Genomic DNA, 20,022 nt, shown 5'->3' with positions numbered 1-20,022 from the left:
ACAAATGCCACGCAGCGACATCAGTCGTTAAATCAGCTTTGATCCCACTCTGACAGAAGCTGTGAATTTCACAAGTTTCGATTCTTGTGTGCTCATTCTATGTCGACAAACACCACTGCTCCAAAAATAGGTGCTGAAGTGACTGGTTTAGAACGCCAGGAATTAATAATATCGACAAATTCGTGTCTGAAAGAAGAAGTAGCTAAGCGTGCCAAGATGTTTGACATTTCGGAGAGCTGTTGACAGTTTCCCGGTCCTCGTTTCGACACGGATTAACACAGCGTCTGCCACGAAAGTGCCGGGATCAGATATAGAACTCACAACACTGAATCAATTTCTATACTGTACTCGCAGACTGTGGGTGGCGCAGTACCTGATAAAACAGCGAACAGGTGAAAACTGAGCAGGAGCAGAAACGGCCACGGTTGAGGAGGCAGGTGACCTGGCATCGGCCACGCTTGATTGAGTGTGAGACAGGTAGGAGCGGACGAAGATCTACTGAGGCTACAGGTGGGAGGCGCTGACTGTGGAGGTAGTCGTCAAGATGGATTGCCGTCAGCTGATCCTGGCTGTCTTGCTGTTCTGTTTACCTCCCTCCGCTCTCAGCCGACGGAAACGGGAGAAAGCGACGCTCAGGTTTTCTGACTGCGGTGAGTAAACCCAAGTAACTCTTAATTCCATTAGTGTTTGTCGTGAGGCTGTTCTGTCATCTCGTTACCCCCTCAGTCCTTGCGACAGTAAACTGAATTTGAAGCCCGTCCTAATTGAGCCCGACGTCGACTTTGCGAAGACTCCGCGATGTCTTTTTACCAAAAACTCAGTGTTAAAGCTTCGTGCGGCCAGCTTCTCCAAGTATACTTCGCCGCGTAGTCCACTTCGCCCAGTTAAGGCTCTACAAACGTAGATCAGATGACAATCTCAAGTTATGGATGAGTCCTACTTCATCTTTACGAAGCATGCCCGAAGTTAAGTCTCCCGCTTGTCCTTTGAACGCTCAATAAGTTGATGGAGCAATCATAATATCAAATTTCGAGATCGTATCAAGTGCCCCACTTTCTCTTCAACACACAGCAGTTCCACGCCATCACCACTACTAGCCACAGCACCCGTCACTGGCTAAAGACATAATATCGAGTTTCAGTCTACCGTAAACTATTATTTTAACTCCATCTCTCATCAACACATTTTTAGGAACACATGCGCTTAATTCTAATGTGAATTTCTGCATACTTTATAGCACTTTTTCTTACGCAAATGTATTTCTATAATGTTGTGTTGGCAGAACACTGCGCTACTCCCCTCAAGGTGGTCCATAATTGAGCCCGAAGTCCACTTCGCGAAGTCTTTTTACCGAAAACTCATGCAGTGACTAAAGCTCCGCGCGGTCAGCTTTCCGAAGTATACTTCGCGTAATCGACTTTGCCCAGATATTGGACAGGCTTAAAACGTGGAAACATGCATGGTCAGTCGCAGTGTCACTATTAAAGCGTTTTGCTTCTAAATAAAACAGACCTTTGTACGTGATTGTAAAATCTGAGAAACGGAGAGTTAGAATAATCTTTGAACCCATATATATCTTTTCTCCAGCAAAGTAAATAATTATACTCGTATCTCTATTCAAGCGATGAGTTTACAGCAAAGCGGAACAGCTCGAACTATTTTTTTTGCGGCCTTCAAGATCGATGGACCGTCCATTTTTCTCAATAAAATACAGCATACCAGAACTTTTTTCATGCGTCCTATAATTCACATTTAAACGGATACGCATAATCCGAAACTATAGAAATATACGAAAAAAACACACCCGTATATCAGTATAAAAAACCGAATTTTTTTTCTGAACGAAAAAGAATCCTTTTTTATAATGTTGCTTTCCAAACTATTTGGTGACTCAGCCTTTATGGTTCGTTGAATACACATGGTAGGGCATGGGTGCGACCTGTATGTGGGTGCGACAATTAATGACTCGAAGATTTGTAAAGTGAGGAACCTTCAAATTTAAAATCCAAGGTGCTTATTTTACCGAGCAAAGGAATGTCTATAATCGATCTTTTGCTTTGGCAGCATTCATGCACGGCAGTCGTAAATATGTGGCTGCTATTTTAGGTACACACTTAACACGATTATATTCGCGGAGGTGTGGTGGGTTGGTGGTTGGTTTTTCATCTAGGAGAGTTAATAGCCAATGTTATAGAAATTTATTTTTATTTATTTATTTTATTTACGAGGATTTATATCGCGCACGTATCTCACCACACAAGGCGACTCAAGGCGCATGTTACCTATTAATGCCGTGTGAGATGGAATTTTTTACACAATATATCACGCATTCACATCGGCCAGTAGATCGACTGCCTTTAGGCGCTGCATCCACCTTTCACGGCCTATTATTCCAGGTCACACGGGTATCTTGGTGGACATTTTTATCTACGCCTATACAATTTTACCAGGAAAGACCCTTTTGTCAATCGTGGGATCTTTAACGTGCATACCCCAATGTAGTGTACACGAAGGGACCTCGGTTTATCGTCTCATCCGAAAGACTAGCACTTGAAACCACCACCTAGAAATGACGTGATTGACTTTGAAACAAACCCACCTTTTTTCTCCCAAGACTTGGATTTTGATTGATTAACATAAGGGTGGGACATTTTGTTTTAAACCAGAGGAAATTACGATGTAAACTTTGTGCTTGTCCGCCACACAAGTTTGTAAACCTGGATCTTCTTCTTTGCTCTACTTATACAAGAAAGAACATAACACTCAAACACCTCACGAAGAAGAAGAAGAACTAGAACTGAGAAGAAAAAGATGACCTGCGTCAGTATTAAAGTTTGAACCTTTTTTTTCAGCGATTATTTATGCATACTTGTAGTTCCTAACACTCAAATGAACATGATATGCATACATATGGTGCGGACAACACATACATAACGCATTTATTATAGCCCCTATATGATTGAACATGATAAACAACCAACCATAAATCGATGAGTTCGGTTGTATACTTAATCGAGCTCATCATGCTTTGATACCAAGGTCTGTACGTACTCTCAGTGCTTTGCGACTTCGACAAGTAAACTTATAAACTGCTATCGGTCAATGATAACAATATTTCATTTCATAAACAGAACACACGCAAACCGTGAAATGCACACACCCTATCATAAAATCTAACAAAGTAAAGCGGTTTTATAGACTGCCGCGATTGATCCAAAACACACACACACACACACACACCGATTTTAAACCCGTACTTCACTCCTGTGAGTACTTCAACCCCATTTAAACACCCCAAAAAGCAACCAGGAAACCGGGGTATCTTCCGGTGTTAAGTGAGTGTTGCATCATAACAGCCGCAGTGTTCCCACAACCTAGTAAATGGGTGTGGGCCAGGGGACTGCACTCTAGTACACTTCCACGCGCCAAACGTCGCCAGGTGCTGAGAATTAACACCGGTGAAAAAAAATCAGCGTAAAATCACCTCCAGTCGCCCATTTCTTTTTAGTTTGGAAGTGAAAGCATAGTACTATGGAAGGCTATTTTAATCGTCGGTGCCGTTTGAGCTCAACTGCGGTTCCTAATTCCCAGGAAGGGCCGGGTATGCCGCCTGAACCGGCACACCTCCTTACTTCGTGCTTTGTTTTGGGAAGAAATTAAGGCACGAATCTCTTCAGTGCCACGGGTTGAGAAAACCGTTGTGTTTGCGCGGAAGACGACATGTTTACACGCTAAAATGGCCTGTCTGTCACGCAGGAAGCGACGGAGTGCAGCGCCGAGTGTGCTACAGTCAAACCGCTCATGTAAGACCCTGCGAATTCAGACCAAACCACTGCAGGTAGCTCAGGTGGTAGAGCACTGGACTTGTGATCGAGAGGTCGCTGGTTCGAATCCGGGCCGGGACGGACACGGGTCAACTTTATGTGCAGACCCAGAGACGGTATCCATCTCCCACCCCCGTGTCACCACAATGGCACTTTAAAGATCTTGGTCATTCTACCATAAGTGCAGATGGCTGATACCACCTAAACACGCAAACATCAAAAAGCCGTGAGGGCGTAAAACTCGAATCGTATAAACCAATTCATGTCCAATATAGGCAATTAAGACCTGACGGACAATAAGCCCCTTAAAATTTTTTACCAAACCACTTTTAAGACGCTAGTTTTACATGGGTCTTGGTACTGGCGTCTGTAAATTGATCTCCATTTTCAGACTCCCTCCCTCTTAAGACATCATTTTTCTCAGATTTTCAAAGGTCTTAATAGGGGGGGTTCCACTGTAGCGAGGGGCAAAGATGGGGGATGCCGGGCACTTAGGGAACGATTACAAACACAATAAAAAGCCTGCCTCTTGCCGATCGCTTATCCACCAAGCATATGGGGACCAGGAATCTGCACTCGGCGACCCTGTACTTCCCTCACTCCTCCCCCTCCCCCATTCCTCCATTTATTTTCCTCCCTTCCCGTTCCTCCCGTCCTCCTCCAACCGTCTCCCTATTTTTACCTGCTCACCTGCTCCGTGTCGGCTGCTCGACTTGCTGGGTGGTTTCCCTTGACTTCTTCCACTCCGCAGTCAGTCACCGAGAAGGTGGACCCACGCCTAGCCTACTGGGCGAGAAGGAGACGCTCTCGGGGCAAAAAACATGAAAGATGTAGAAACTTCAAAAACGGAAAACAAAAACAGTCAATAAATAAATTAATTAATAAAAGAAAAAAGCGAAATTCAGGTACTGTATTATACCCGGGACGCACCTGCATCAAACTGCTAATTATTTAAAATGACACGATTGCATGCAAAGAAAATTATAAGAAGAAAGATACCACGGAACGGTATAATCGCAGAGCAATATATATACTTATGGTGGGAACCAAATATCAAGTTCTTGGAGAAGGGTATGAACTGCCATTGCATGTCGCACCTACAGCCATTTGCTGAAAATTGCTCCGAAGGTGTGGTAATTAATCAAATGTACAGCGGAACCCCTCTTTACCGACCTTCAAAAATCTGAAAGTCTTAAAAATGGGGGTAAATTTACTGAGGTTCTGAACAAAAAGTCTGAGAAAACAAGGGTCAAGGTCTTTAAAGAGAGTGAGTCTTTTAAACGGGGGGTTCAACTGGAGAAGCATCTAGTGGCTGCTCCGCCTGGCGTCAGTCTGGCATTATGGGGTTAGTGCTAGGACTGGTTGGTCCGGTGTCAGAATAGAATAATGTGACTGGGTGAGACATGAAGCCTGTGCTGCGACTTCTGTCTTGTGTGTGGCGCACGTTATATGTCAAAGCAGCACCGCCCTGATATGGCCCTTCGTGGTCGGCTGGGCGTTAAACAAACAAACAAACAAACAAACTGGAGAAACAAAGAAGAAGAAATCAACCAGGGCACCGAATATCTTCTTGGAGTAGGGTATGAAATGTATGTCGCACGTACCTGTAAGTGATTTCCTCAAAGTTACTACGTATAAATGTGATAAATATCTTAGTGCACAGAAAAGCAAAGAAAAAACCCAATAAGGCCACGGTCTAATCCGAGATCAACAAAGACCACACACACAATAATTATGCTTGGTTCAAATAATAAAGTATCATGTCAGTTGTCACAGACATGTTGTTGCCAGCGCGTCTCCTGTGGACAGTTTCATTGCAGTTATCATACACAGTGCGTTATTGGTCACTGGATTTTCTGTCGCGAAAATCTGCCGGCTTGCCTCCTCTCGAAACAAGCGACACTGCCAAAAACCTATATCTGATGGTTCACTCTGATTTACTTTTGCATTACCGGGAACTAATCTGCTGTGTGTGATTGTGTGTGTTTGGGGTGGTGGTGTTCGGTGTGTGTGTGTGTGTGTGTGTGTGTGTGTGTGTGTGTGTGTGTGTGTGTGTGTGTGTGTATTTCTAAATATGTATGTGCGTGTGTGCGTGCGTGTGTGTGTGTGTGTGTGCGTGCGTGCGTGCGTGCATGTGTGTGTGTGTTTATGTGCGTGCGTGCGTGCGTGTGTGTGCGTGCGTACGTGCGTGCATGCACACGTGTGTGTGTATGTGTGTGTTTGAGCATGTGTGCGCGCTCGCGCGTGTGTGTGTGTGTGTCCGGGTCGTGTGTCTGTGTGAGGGTATGTGTGTGTGTGTGTGTGGGGGGGGGGGTCTGTCTGTGTCGGCGTCTCTTTCTAAGTGTATTTGTGTATTCTGTCAGTGCTTCAACTGATATTTCTTGTTTTTTTGCGGCCAATAAACGTTTTCGTTCTATGGTCTAGTTGTAACATGTTCTAATCCAATTATTAACTTCTATCTTGTTCTAATTGTTTGTTGACAGGCAGCGACCCCAATCGCCCCATCCACTTCCAGATGGTGAAAGCGCACCCTATCCCAGTTATCGTTCCTGGGACTCTCTACGTCACAATGGCGGGCAACCTGACCGCTGACCTCCCGAGACGACTCAGGGTAGAACTGAGCATCATGAAGTACTTCTTTGGCTTCCCCTTCACTGTGCCGTGTTTCAGAGGAAAGATAGGTTCTTGGTAAGTCAGTACCGCAGTTTAACTCCTCATAAGTCCTCTCCCCCTCCCCCCTTCCCCCTTCTCCTTTCATTTAAGGTAACCCCCTTTATAGACCCAAGTTTTCTAGGTGTTATGCTAGTTACGTCTGAGCTGACATTTTACCTTCATGTTTAGACTCTCTCCGTCCTTAAAACTAATTTTCTTTGATTCGTTGAAGTCTTATCAATTCCAAAACAGTCAATTTCCTACAAGGACCTGTATCTTATTCTTGTAGGTCCGTGGTTTTCTAGCCGAAACAAAATGGTGTTGTTGCCCTGTCGACCTTTGCCAAGCAGGACAGTGTCATATGCACTGACCTTTCAAACAGCTGCAGCAATGTTTAGTGCAGCCTCTGTACTTTCCTCTTCTTCTTCTGCGTTCGTGGGCTGAAACTCCCACGTACACTCGTGTTTTTTGCACGAGTGGAATTTTACGTGTATGACCGTTTTTTACCCCGCCATTTAGGCAGCCATACGCCGTTTTCGGAGGAAGCATGCCGGGTATTTTCGTGTTTCTATAACCCACCGAACTCTGACATGGATTACAGGATCTTTTTCGTGCGCACTTGGTCTTGTGCTTGCGTGTACACACGGGGGTGTTCGGACACCGAGGAGAGTCTGCACACAAAGTTGACTCTGAGAAATAAATCTCTCGCCGAACGTGGGGATGAACTCACGCTGACAGCGGCCAACTGGATACAAATCCAGCGCGCTACCGACTGAGCTACATCCCCGCCCGTACTTTCCTCTTGATATTTTGTATTATTGGCTTATTAAGAAGGTCGTTCAATGTTTGGAAAACCAAATTTAATAACAATACGAAGTCTGATCATTGCAAGATCGACAGTGACAAGGGAGGTAACTAGCGAAAGTGTAGTCAAGTGGGAGGTGTTATGTACCTACTTTTGTGTGTATTTTCGTCTCTCCAGACTTGAATTTACTGTGGAATTCTTCTTAACGAACGTCGAGAAGAAGATTATGCTTGGGCTTTAAGAAAACGCATTCTCTTTGACACTTAACCGAGATTTACGCCAGCACTTTCGATTAAACACTTTCGTTTCATTTTGTCGTTTCTATGTCATTTCACATCGGGGAGCCAGTTCGGATATATATATGTTTTTGAATTATCGTCCTCCCGGTACGGTCTAATTGATCCATATAAAACATGCTATGGTTATTTGCGATTCTCACATATTTGTCATCGTGTGTTCCAGCGTATACGACAATATCTGTGATTCGCTGGAGCGCTTTGAAGGACGGCGGTGCCCGCGCACGTTACGGCAGCACGGACTGCAGTGTCACTGTCCCTTTCACGCGGGGCACTTCTCCGTGCAAGACCTGCCTCTCAACGTGCCCAAAGTGCAGGGCTATGCGGGCAGTCTTTTGAATGTGAGTTTGCAACATGATTAAGGGTTTGGGGGAGGGAGGGGGGGGGGGTCCCGGGTTTTGGAATCCTCCATGGCCCAACCAAACACACACACACACACCCTCTCCCCCCCTCCCCCCTCCCTTTATAAAGCAATTGAATTTTTTTTTTCTCATCGACTGCGAAACCCAAATTATCCGTTTTAAATGCTAGATTTCAACAGCAGCTGGTGGGCACGGCACACAATATAACCCCCCCCCCCCCCCACCCCCACATTGCTGCTAAATTAATATGGCACATTCACACAGATTTCACCGGCCAACGACCGCAAAAATCGTTGATCAAAATGTTCGCGTTGCAACATGCATGTTTATGGACACATTGTCCTGTATGCACCACTGTCTTACAACAGGAGCGATTTGTAAAGCTACGAACATGATTCAATAACAAAACTTGCCCAATGCACTGAAGCAGCCAGGCTGTTTGGCGAGTGGTGCTCTTATTCCATGCGGGTCTATGGTTGTTCACAAGATGGTCTGTACAGCTTACTTTCTTTTTACTTTAGGCCCTTTGCTCCCCATCGGAGCATAGGCCATTGACGACGTTTCCCCATCGCACTCTGCCCTGGGCTGTTCTTTCTTCTTCTGTCCAGCATTTGCCTTACCTCTTTAGATCTGCCTCTGTGTCACGCCTCCATCTGTTTCTTGGCCTTCCTCTCTTTCTTTTCCCCTGCGGGTTCTTCATGACAGCCTGGCGGGTGATGCTGGATGTTGGTTTTCTGAGAGTGTGTCCAATCCAGCCACGCTTTCTTCTCCTACTTTCTGTACAGGAAGGAAACCATCTTTAATTAAAACTTATAACACTCTGTGATTTGTGTTTCAGGGAGACTACAAACTGATGCTGTCGGTGTATGACGAGGAACGCGTACAGCTGGGCTGTTTGGAACTCAAGTTTTCCATGAAGAAGCGCCACAGGGGATGGCTCTTTAAGATATGACGATCTTCCATCAAACATGTCTGAGAAAACCAAACAACTGTTGCTAAGATGTCAACCGGAACCAAGGGGAAGAGAGGCATGACCTAGTGTTCCTTTTTTTTAGAACCCCGGAACTCTCAACAGTTCATCGTTGACTGCTTCAAAGAAACGTCGTTTTTGACCGTTTGGGAGCAGACGCTACGACTGTTTGAGTACTAGATGTTATTTATGATTGTCGTTCATTAATTGTCTTAGAAGCTGGTGTTGTGCGAATACTGTACATGTGCAGAATGACATTTGTGAGATTTTGTTTCTTTAACGTGTGACAAAACGTGCAGTGTTCAACTTAAAGCAATCACAGCAAGGGTTCAAACCTCTTGAACTTGGATTGAGACCTCACCGCCGGGCCAACGTCAACGACTGCAGAAGACGTTGATCAAAATGTTCGCGTTGCAATATGTATTGTCATGGACACATTGGCCTGTATGCATCACTGTGTTACTACAGGAACGATTTGTATTTGTAAAAGTACTAAACGGAGATGTGTGAATATAGGCGAAACAACTGATTACTTACTATAGACGGACCTTTAATACTGAGACTCGGTGAATTGTCGGCGACTTTAATTGTGATATGTTTTTGGTGTGGAAACCTTCTACGTGACTTCTCAGTGTTGTTCATCTGGCTCATAACGAGGCTGGGTATTATACACCTGGCTCGTAACGAGGCTGGGGGGGGGGGGGGGGAGTGTTATATCCAGGGATCGCAACGAGACTGGAGGTTTACACCCTGGCTCATAACGAGGCTGGAGGTTATCCCAGTGGCTGATTACGATGCTTTATATTTTCTTTGGTTTTGTTTTACCCCTGGCTCATAACAAGGCTTGAAGTTAAACCCCTCCGTGTGTAAGTGTGATAGTGTTGACACTTAGCATAGCAGTTACTGTTTCAAGCGATTACTTGCGCCATGTACTGGCCGCCCTGTGCACGTTATGTCAATCCGTTGCATGGACCATATTAATGTGCAGTGAACAAAAACAACAAGAACAAAAGACGTAGCATTATGCCTTCGTAATAATAACGATAGACCGTAAATATACAGAAGATGGATACAATTTAATGTTAAAGTTTAAGTCTTAGTACATATACTCACGCACTCGCGAACAAAGTGTTGTGGGGCCATATAACACTTGCTTACTTTTTGAATATATCAAGTAAAAAACGTCGGCACTAAAAGCTACAGTTCGTCGTGGATTGTACGGTTTCAGCAAATATCCAAATGAAGAGTGTTATTCAAAAAGACGTATAGGGTTAATCCACTTGTCGCAAGAGGATGTGGAATTCTGCCAAATGTAACGATGTCTTTGTGGAAGAAGTTGGCACTATGATTTGTTTGTCCAAATGTAGTAAAACCCCGCTTTAAACTTGTCGACAATTATATGAGGAGACTGATTGGCGCGAATCCCTCACATTTATCGACGATTCTCTGAAAGAGATTGGCCTGAAAGTTTACCAACGTTATCAACTTTGCAATACATCTGTCATGGGGCTAGTTCTAAAGTTCCTCTCTTCTAAGAGACTTTAGTAGGATATGTATGCCTGAAAAGCCGGACTATAAGGTGAGACTAGGACTAAAAGCCAGACTGACTAGAACACACGATGTGCTAGACCTGCTGTTGCCGAACAGGTCAAGTTTTGCTCCGCAGTGTTTTAATGTTCAAACTGGCTGAGGATCGCAAACACAATGTCATAGCTGCCCGCGTACTCGGGGCTGTGTGTGTACATGTCATGATGCTTCGTGAAGATCGTGCACGGTAAAGCGCCTTGACTGTTTCATTCTGCATTTAATTCTAAGACAAAAGGAACAGGAGGTGGGTTGACTGAAAGACCATCACAAGTTTCATCTCAACTCAGGCCTTCGACAGGTCAAGGCCAAACTGACTTTTGACCGCAGTGACCTCAAACATTTGTGGTGACGTATCGGAGAAATGACGTCACTGTCGGGATTGTGTAAAAGCCGTCGACTTTTTGTCGCACAGCCGGCAGTTAACTGTTGTAGTGGTTGCCTTGTGTTTGTTCTTGTCAGGTTATCTTAGTCAGCGAAATGTTGTACATGTCTTATTAAATGATGTGTTGTTATCATCTTCCTCTCTCTCTCCTATACCTGCTACCAGTTATGCAGAGCTAGGTTAACACTTTGTTGACCTTGATCAGATGAGGTTAGTGACTTTCGGAAAGCGCAATTTGTCATGATTTTTTTCCCCATCAAATAGATTTGTCAATGTCTGTTTCATCCACTCTTCGGAAAAAGATGTGCTGTTAAGATTTTTCTGAACAAATGTCTTAATTCTTACAGAGAAATCTTATTTTTCTGTCAGTTACTCGTTTATTTAGTTATTTATAATATCTATTTATTCATTTATTTGTTTATTCCTTAATTCATTCATTTTTTTGTGTTTTCATTGATATTTGTGTTTATTCTGCCTGAAAATGTCTATTTAACATTTGCTCTCTCTGTCTCTCAATCTCCCGATCTATTTCTCTCTCTCGACTCGAACGCACGCGTGCGCGCACACACAGACACAGACACACACACACACGCACATACACATACACACGTACACACCACACGCACGCACACACATACGCACGCACATACGCACACACACACACACACACACACACACACACACACACACACACACACACACACACGTGACACACACACACACACGCTTGCACGCCAACACATACACACACACACGCAAATACTCACACACACACACACGCACACACACACACGTGACACACACACACACGCTTGCACGCCAACACATACACACACACACGCAAATACTCACACACACACACACACACACACACACACACACACACACACACACACACACCGAGTAGACCTATTTCTACAATTAGAGCTGCTTTTCTTTTAAATAATCACATTTGAACTTCAACTGTGAAAAATTCTTCCCCATCGTATGAAAATAGATGTCCAAAAAAGCAGCTTTAATGAAATAATTCAGGAGAAGTTGCAATGCATTCAGTTGTACAGATTTGAGATTGACTCTACTCCATGTAGAATGTAGTTATGTTACTGTTGTACGATACGGTTGTGAATACTTGTTGACACAAACTGACATGTATATGAGTTAGACTGTTTTGTCTGTTTTGCAGAATTGACTGCGTGTGATTTTGAAAGCTACGAATTACTCTCGTTCGTGACGCACAAAGACATACGCGGCACGCACGTACGCACGCACTCAGGTAAATACATTTTCACACACACACACACACGCGCGCGCGCGCGCACGCACTCACACACACACGCGCGCGTACGCACGCACGCACGCACGCACGCACGCACGCACGCACACACACACACACACACACACACACACACACACACACACACACACACACACACACACACACACACACACACACACACACACATCAAACAGTCTGTAATATTATGTTTTATAATGCTTTATTGTAAATTTGGACATATCGCTGCATTACTCCACCAAGTATAGTTTGACATAAGCATGGCACTGCGGCGGGTTACAAGAAAGGAGGAAAAAAAATACAAAAATCAAACGTAAAGGTAGAGACCAAATAAAAGCACACACAATAAAAAAAGAAATTAAAAAAAGAAGAAGAAAAAAAGGATATGCTCACGATACAAATGTCATGTGACCAGCAAATCACTGTCGGTGACGAACAAACAAGATAAACAGTGTGACAAGCTTTGAATAACAAAGTGAATCAAAATGTATACATATTTTCAGCAGAATGCAGATTTTCAACAGAATTGTTGTCTGCAAAATACAGATTTGCAGATAATGTACCGATTTGAAAAACAGATTCTCACAATTATTACATAATCTATATATTATGAATCACTCGGATTACAAAATTCAAATACAGATTAAAACAAACAAAAACACGTCCAGCTTACAGATTTTAGAGAAAAATTTTCAGAATACTAATTTGCAACAGAACAATTTTTACTCTATGACACGCGTTTTCTAAGAACTGAAACATCAATAACCATCCATCTGTAACAACCAACACAATGTAGCAAAAATGAAGAGAGATAAAACCTCTGTCGAACAGACATGTAAATCTGCTTTCGTGTCCACATTAATTAGCTGGTCTTGGCCAGAAAATGTAGCCAGTTCTAGTTCCGTAACTTTGGCGACCTCTTCTGCCAGGATTAACGTCTCTGTCCCCGCTGTTTCCGTAACCATAGTAACTATCCCTGTCTCTACTCCCGTCGTAGCCATCTCTATCTCTACTCCTGTTTCTACTCCTGCCACCACTCCTGCCACCACTCCTGCCTCTGCTTCTAGTGTCATCGTTGTCTCTGCTGTTTCCGTAACCATAGTTACTATCTCTGTCTCTACTCCTGTTTTTACTCCTCCCGCCTCTACTCCTGCCGCGTCTACTTCTACCGCCTCTACTTCTACCGCCGCTACTTCTACCGCCTCTACTTCTACCGCCTCGACTCCTGCCTCCCCTGCCCCTACCTCCGCCCCTTTCTCTACTCCTAGTGTCGTTGTCATCGTCGCCGTCTCCGTAACCATAGTAACCGTCCGTGTCCCTACTCCTGTCGTTACCATAGCGACCCTGCCCGTAGCTACCCCCAGCTGGGTTGAAGCCAGTATTGTATCGCTGCTGTTGGTACCAGTAACCTCTGTCACCGCGGTTGTAGGAGCCGGGTTGTGCACCGTGTGCCACATAGACGGCGAACTCTTCATCGTCACTGTCGTCGCTGTCGTCTTCGTCACTATTGAAAAAATCGCCGTTGTTATTGTCGTCGTCGTTATCATTGTCGTCGTTACCAAAATATCGGCTGTACCAGGATCTAACGCTGCGGCGTTTTCTGGCACCAGGTTGAGAGTCTCCCTCGTCGATCTTCTCTTCGCTGCCTGGCTCCTCGCTCAGCGCTTCAGTGTCGCGTTTCTCGTTGTCGTTGCCGATTTTGTCGTTGTCGTTGTCGCTGTTGTCATTGACCTTGGTGATCTGACCAAGTTGGGAGCCTTCAAGTGTTGCCACCTCGCCGCCAGACTCTCTGAACAAAATGAAAAAAATGTGTTGGCTAGTATTTCAGTCAGATTGAAAATCAATCCATCATCAGCATTAGTACTTATAATAATAATAATAACTGGACATTTTTAAGTGCCTAACCTATGGCTCTAGGCCCTTTACAAAAGAACATATATATACAGAATAGAACAATTAAAAGTACAACCTACATAAAACAAATTAATCATACAGACACAAATCATCACATGTACTGTTCACACAATAATCATAGATATGCAATACACACTATATATATATACAAACATACACAGATAACACTCTCAACAATCATAACAACTTTATGGGAGAGGAGTATGTGCAGAAATGGAATGAAGAAGACATTAGACCAGGTTGGTGTAATATTCTGTGAAAAAGAAAGTTTTCAACTGTTGTTTAAAAGAGCTGAGAGAGGTGCAGTGTCTGACAGAGAAAGGAAGAGAGTTCCAGAGTGGTGGTGCAGCACAACAGAAGCTTCTTGCTCCGTGCTGCTTCCTGTTGAAGTGCTCAACTTTCAGTAGCCTGGTCAGTGTCAGCGGATGATCTGAGTGTGCGTGATGGGGTGTATATGTACAGGAGTTCAGAAAGGTACTGAGGGGCACTTCCTGAGAAGACCTTGAAACACAGACAAGCGACTTTGTACTTGATACGCTGTTCCACCGGCAGCCAGTGGGAGTGTGTATAGCAGGGGAGTGACATGCTGTGTTTTCTTTGACCTAAAGATGATGCGGGATGCAGCATTTTGAACAGTTTGGAGAAGTTGGATATCTAACTAAGGACATCCAATCAACAGGGCATTACAATAGTCTAAACGAGACAATAATATGCAGGAAGTGACAAGGGTTTTTGTGGCTTCTTCAGTGAGAAAGTGGCGGATGGAGCTGATGCGCCTAATTTCAAGGTTGGCTGCCTGACCCGTTTTTGTGCTTGATGACAAAGTTTCGAAGTAGAAGTCAGGTTGCTGCTAAGTCGTGTTGCAGTTAGTAAGTAAGTTAGCGACAAAGGCACAAGGAAAACAGACAAATAGCTGGTAGTGTTTTCATTGTCAATGAGTGAGTGAGTGAGTGAGTCTAAAAATTGAGACGTTATAGGCAGGCAACGGGTGTTGTAGTAAGGGACAGAACTCGCCCAAGCTTAAAACGGGGCACACAGAAAACATTCCTTGTGGTTTTGTCCCTTGGGTCGATTCAGAAATTCTGGGTGATTAATTCAGAAGCGCCGGTACGCCGTGAATGCAGAAAACATCGCCGCCAACAACAGCCACAAAAACGAAAATCAACGACCACACAGCAGCACGTATAGTATTTGGGAGTAGGGGAGAATGGGGGGTGTCCTCTCAGGCTGTTCCCCGTCCACGCCGGATCATGCGGCCATGGAAATCAGTCGCAGTACAGACACACATACAGTGTACACACACCCACCCACATGCATGTACACACACCCACATACACACACACACATACACACACACCAAACCGCACACACACACACACGCCACACACACCAAACGGCCACACTGACTGACACACACACTGACACACACACACACACCGTCTGACACACATACACACACACCCACATACGCACACTCACACAAACACACACACACACACACACACACCGGGCCAAACCACACCGGACACACACACACACACACGCACACACACACACGCACACATACACACACACACACCAAACCACACACACACACGCACACACACACACACACACACACACACACACCAAACCACACACACACACACACACAACACACACACACACACACAAACAAAAGGATAACAAAACCTGAACGCTTACTTTGCCAGTGTCCCAGGAGCGGTTCTGGCATTTGCAGCTGTCACAGCCATGATCACCACCAGGAACGCTGCAGCGACCTTCATCTTGCCGCGCCGCCTGCTTCACTTGAAATCGCACCCTGAACACAAAGAATGGGGTAAACTTCAAAACTACGGCGGCAGTGTAACGGATTCAAGGGAGCTGTTTGCACTTTGGCACCAAACTTTATAGTGTAAACTGTAAGGTGCCTTGCCCTTGCGACAGCTTAACACAGGGGAAGAGAACAGTGGCATTGCGTTGAAACTGAGGCAAATTCGTGATGACAAGCGATACTTTTGAATCTGAAATTGAATTGATTCCGTAAAACTTAATTTCTATGTTAAAGGGACATTTTTGTTACCGTGGTGTTGTCGATGGAGAGAGTTGATTTGGAACACTGTTCGTGTATTTTACCAGTTTTGATATAGGTTTATTTCCCGACGCAATGTCGTTTTCTCGTAGAGAAGCTTGGTGGAGATCGAGCACGCGGAGTAACTATATATGAATTATCATTCTCAGTCTCACAGTGAGACTAACATTTGGTAAGTGGTTATTAAGTGAAAGAAACTGGTTGTGTTGATAAAGTTAATCAGTCCAATAGGCAAACGTCTTTATATATAAACATGAAATGTTATCAAACAAAAACAAATACTTGAAAACTAAATGTTTTTTCATTTTCCAAATCGACACTCTAACTTCGTTTCAATTCAACAACTTCCATGGTAGGAGACCAATAGAGTAGGACTTGGTAAATAGAGTAGAATATATGCTTACTTACCCGTACGAGCTGGGCTGGTCAAATATCCTATGCGTTTCTGCAATATTCGGCAATTACCACCACAACCGCGTGACATGAGAGATCTTACACCAAACTGTCACCTGATTAGGATTCACAAGACTATGGTCGTCTAAAGGAGGCGTGATTTTTCAACTGACTCTAAAACGCGGTGACCTTAGATGTTATCACACGAACAGATAATACCACAAATCAACACTGTGGATTTTTAGTTAACCTTATGGTACTTAAAAGCCACACTCTTGCACTTTGCACGCAAGGTTGCTTTACGATTCAAAATTGTGGTTTTGAAATTCAAAACAAGGCTAGCTGTGTGCGTGTGTGTGTGTGTGTGTGTTTGTGTGCCACGGTGTGCGTGCGTACGTGCGTGTGTATGCGTGCATGCGTGCGCCGGCGTGCATGCATGAATACGTGAGCGCGTGCGACCAGGTCAACGGCAGCGATGCGGCGAGGCGGAGCTGGGCATTTAAACAACACTGTAACCCAACAACAGAATGGCTTAGCCGGACGTCCTAAAATTAATGTCGCAGCATGCATGAAAAACGGTGGTGGTACATCACCCAGTGTCGATCTGACCTGTCTGAAAACACCTCCGCGTGGTGGGGTTTTGCTGCCCGCCCAGTGAAGATAAAGAGGGAAATTTGTCTCTGCTCGCGCAGCAGCAAGCAGGATGTCTCTGAACTGACATGTAATTTGTATCTAACATGTGTGATAAAATGAAAAAAATAAGAAAGGTCAGAGAATGACTTACTTACTTATTGAACTCCTTATTCAGAGTGATTTGACAGTATTATCTAATCATACGTTCAAAGTTTGATGTGTTTTTTTCTGTACTTTTTATATTTAGTCAAGTTTTGACTAAATATTTTAACATCGAGGGGGAATCGAAACGAGGGTCGTGGTGTATGTGCGTGTGTCTGTGTGTGTGTCTGTGTGTGTGTGTGTGTAGAGCGATTCAGACTAAACTACTGGACCGATCTTTATGAAATTTGACATGAGAGTTCCTGGGTATGAAATCCCCGAACGTTTTTTTCATTTTTTTGATAAATGTCTTTGATGACGTCATATCCGGCTTTTCGTGAAAGTTGAGGCGGCACTGTCACGCCCTCATTTTTCAACCAAATTGGTTTAAATTTTGGTCAAGTAATCTTCGACGAAGCCCGGACTTCGGTATTGCATTTCAGCTTGGTGGCTTAAAAATTAATTGATGACTTTGGTCATTAAAAATCTGAAAATTGTAAAAAAAAATAAAAATTTATAAAACGATCCAAATTTACGTTTATCTTATTCTCCATCATTTGCTGATTCCAAAAACATATAAATATGTTATATTCGGATTAAAAACAAGCTCTGAAAATTAAATATATAAAAATTATTATCAAAATTAAATTGTCCAAATCAATTTAAAAACACTTTCATCTTATTCCTTGTCGGTTCCGGATTCCAAAAACATATAGATATGATATGTTTGGATTAAAAACACGCTCAGAAAGTTAAAACAAAGAGAGGTACAGAAAAGCGTGCTACCCTTCTTAGCGCAACTACTACCCCGCTCTTCTTGTCAATTCCACTGCCTTTGCCATGAGCGGTGGACTGACGACGCTACGAGTATAATAGGGTCTTTCCTGAAAAATGGCATTGCGTTCAGTTTCATTCTGTGACTTCGACAGCTACTTGACTAAATATTGTATTTTCGCCTTACGCGACTTGTTCTTTTTTTACAAGTAAGTTCACCAGTCCAACGTAATGTAAATGTAATGTCGCTTACTGAAGAAAAAGATTGCGGTTTATCGCTTGAATGCGAACGTTGGAAACCAACAAATTAGATGTTCAACTCAGGCTAACTTCGTTTCAATTCAACAACTTCCATGGTAGGACACCAATAGAGTTGGAGTCTCGAGAGACAAAGTATTGAAGTTGTCATACTAAGCCTACACCTGAAGATAAGTTGTCCGTGTAAAGTTCGTCAGAATTAGCCTGGTGTATATTATTTTTTCGTTGCCGCTGTGTTTTTCTTCCCTAGGGTGTGAATATTGTGTTGTAACCGTCGCATTATATTTGTAAGTAACAGCAAAAGCGCACCCCACATTGCGCCCCGTATATAATTATGTCGTCATAGAGATATCTTCTCTATTTTTCCTGTTTCTCTTTTAGTTTTAGTTTATTTTTTAATTTTCTCCATTTTCCTCGTGTGTGTGTGTGTGTGTGTGTGTGTGTGTGTGTGTGTGCCACGGTGTGTGTGTGTGTGTGTGTGTGTGTGTGTGTGTGTTGGGGGGGGGGGGGGGAGGGGAGGGATTGGCTGTTTATAATTGCGCGTGCATGCATCTTAAAAAGTTTTTCTTCTGTGTTTGTTGCTGCTGTTGTTGCTTTGTTGTTGTTGTAAACAGTCATGTGTATGACGTTAATACTAAACGATGTTCAATCCAGGGCTTGGTGTGTGTGTGTGTGTGTGTGTGTGTGTGTGTGCCGTGTGTGTGTGTGCCGTGTGTGTGTGTTTGTGTGTTTGTTGACATGTATAGGGTTAATGACAGACACATTTCTTTTTGTTCATGCTATTTGTCTGCTCGTTCGTTCGCAGATATGACAAACAAGCTGTATGCTAGGCAAGTTTTTAAAATATTTTGTTTATCGTTGGCTATTCTGAGTGAACGGATGTAGTACGTCTTGTGCATACACATGAAGTGTATTATCTTCTCCTTCTGAGTTTGTTGAAAATACATTCAGAAGATGAGGTCAATGTGTATATGGCATCAGTGTTGCACGGTTATCACACATGCACTAAAATACCTCAGTGTTGCACAGTTATCACACATGCACTAAAATACCTCAGTGTTGCACAGTTATCACACATGCATGCACTAAAATACCTCAGTGTTGCACAGTTATCACACATGCACTAAAATATCTCAGTGTTGCACAGTTATCACACATGCACTAAAATACCTCAGTGTTGCACAGTTATCACACATGCACTAAAATACCTCAGTGTTGCACAGTTATCACACATGCACTAAAATACCTCAGTGTTGCACAGTTATCACACATGCATGCACTAAAATACCTCAGTGTTGCACAGTTATCACACATGCACTAAAATACCTCAGTGTTGCACAGTTATCACACATGTATGCACTAAAATACCTCAGTGTTGCACGGTTATCACACATGCACTAAAATACCTCAGTGTTGCACAGTTATCACACATGCACTAAAATACCTTGAACGGGTTATCAAGAGAGACAAGCGGATCAACACAAGGCTCCTCCCTGTGGGCCGAGGGTAAGTTCATTCTAACACTTGATTGGCAGAACGTGACCGTGTAGGCCCACCTTTGCTGTTGGAAGACTGTAACACAGTGGAACCCCCCTTTTAAGACCCCCTAATTTAAGACTTCCTCCTTTTTTAAGATCCTCCTTTC

At 43.7% G+C, this 20,022-nt stretch overlaps 2 protein-coding genes across 2 annotated transcripts; one reads left to right on the top strand and one right to left on the bottom strand.

Annotated features, from left to right (window-relative positions):
- Window positions 1-266: 266 nt before the first annotated feature.
- Window positions 267-11,464, top strand: LOC138968905 (ganglioside GM2 activator-like). The gene is made up of 4 exons (XM_070341579.1): window positions 267-650; window positions 6,308-6,512; window positions 7,744-7,923; window positions 8,777-11,464. Exons 1-4 carry the CDS (start codon window positions 545-547, stop codon window positions 8,889-8,891), a joined length of 606 nt encoding a protein of 201 aa, XP_070197680.1. The 5' UTR covers window positions 267-544; the 3' UTR covers window positions 8,892-11,464.
- Window positions 11,465-12,357: 893 nt separating this feature from the next.
- Window positions 12,358-16,703, bottom strand: LOC138968904 (uncharacterized). Its single transcript, XM_070341578.1, has 3 exons — window positions 16,587-16,703; window positions 15,791-15,908; window positions 12,358-13,961 (listed from the first exon to the last, which is right to left on the bottom strand). The coding sequence occupies exons 2-3, from the start codon at window positions 15,871-15,873 to the stop codon at window positions 13,031-13,033; spliced, it is 1,014 nt and encodes a 337-aa protein (XP_070197679.1). The 5' UTR covers window positions 15,874-15,908; window positions 16,587-16,703; the 3' UTR covers window positions 12,358-13,030.
- Between the last annotated feature and the right edge of the window lie 3,319 nt (window positions 16,704-20,022).

This window comes from Littorina saxatilis, linkage group LG6 (genome assembly GCF_037325665.1).
Source record: "Littorina saxatilis isolate snail1 linkage group LG6, US_GU_Lsax_2.0, whole genome shotgun sequence".
Classification (NCBI taxonomy): Eukaryota; Metazoa; Mollusca; class Gastropoda; order Littorinimorpha; family Littorinidae; genus Littorina; species Littorina saxatilis.
This window is presented reverse-complemented; position numbering and strand designations above follow the sequence as displayed.

Excerpts from the sequence above, each read along its gene's own strand:
- LOC138968905 (XM_070341579.1), top strand. The coding sequence starts at position 545 with ATGGATTGCCGTCAGCTGATCCTGGCTGTCTTGCTGTTCTGTTTACCT. Across the intron at positions 651-6,307 it reads GCTCAGGTTTTCTGACTGCG|GCAGCGACCCCAATCGCCCC; the intron begins GTGAGTAAACCC and ends GTTTGTTGACAG. Across the intron at positions 7,924-8,776 it reads GGCAGTCTTTTGAATGTGAG|GGGAGACTACAAACTGATGC; the intron begins TTTGCAACATGA and ends ATTTGTGTTTCA.
- LOC138968904 (XM_070341578.1), bottom strand. The coding sequence starts at position 15,873 with ATGAAGGTCGCTGCAGCGTTCCTGGTGGTGATCATGGCTGTGACAGCT. Across the intron at positions 13,962-15,790 it reads GCTCCTGGGACACTGGCAAA|AGAGTCTGGCGGCGAGGTGG; the intron begins GTAAGCGTTCAG and ends CATTTTGTTCAG.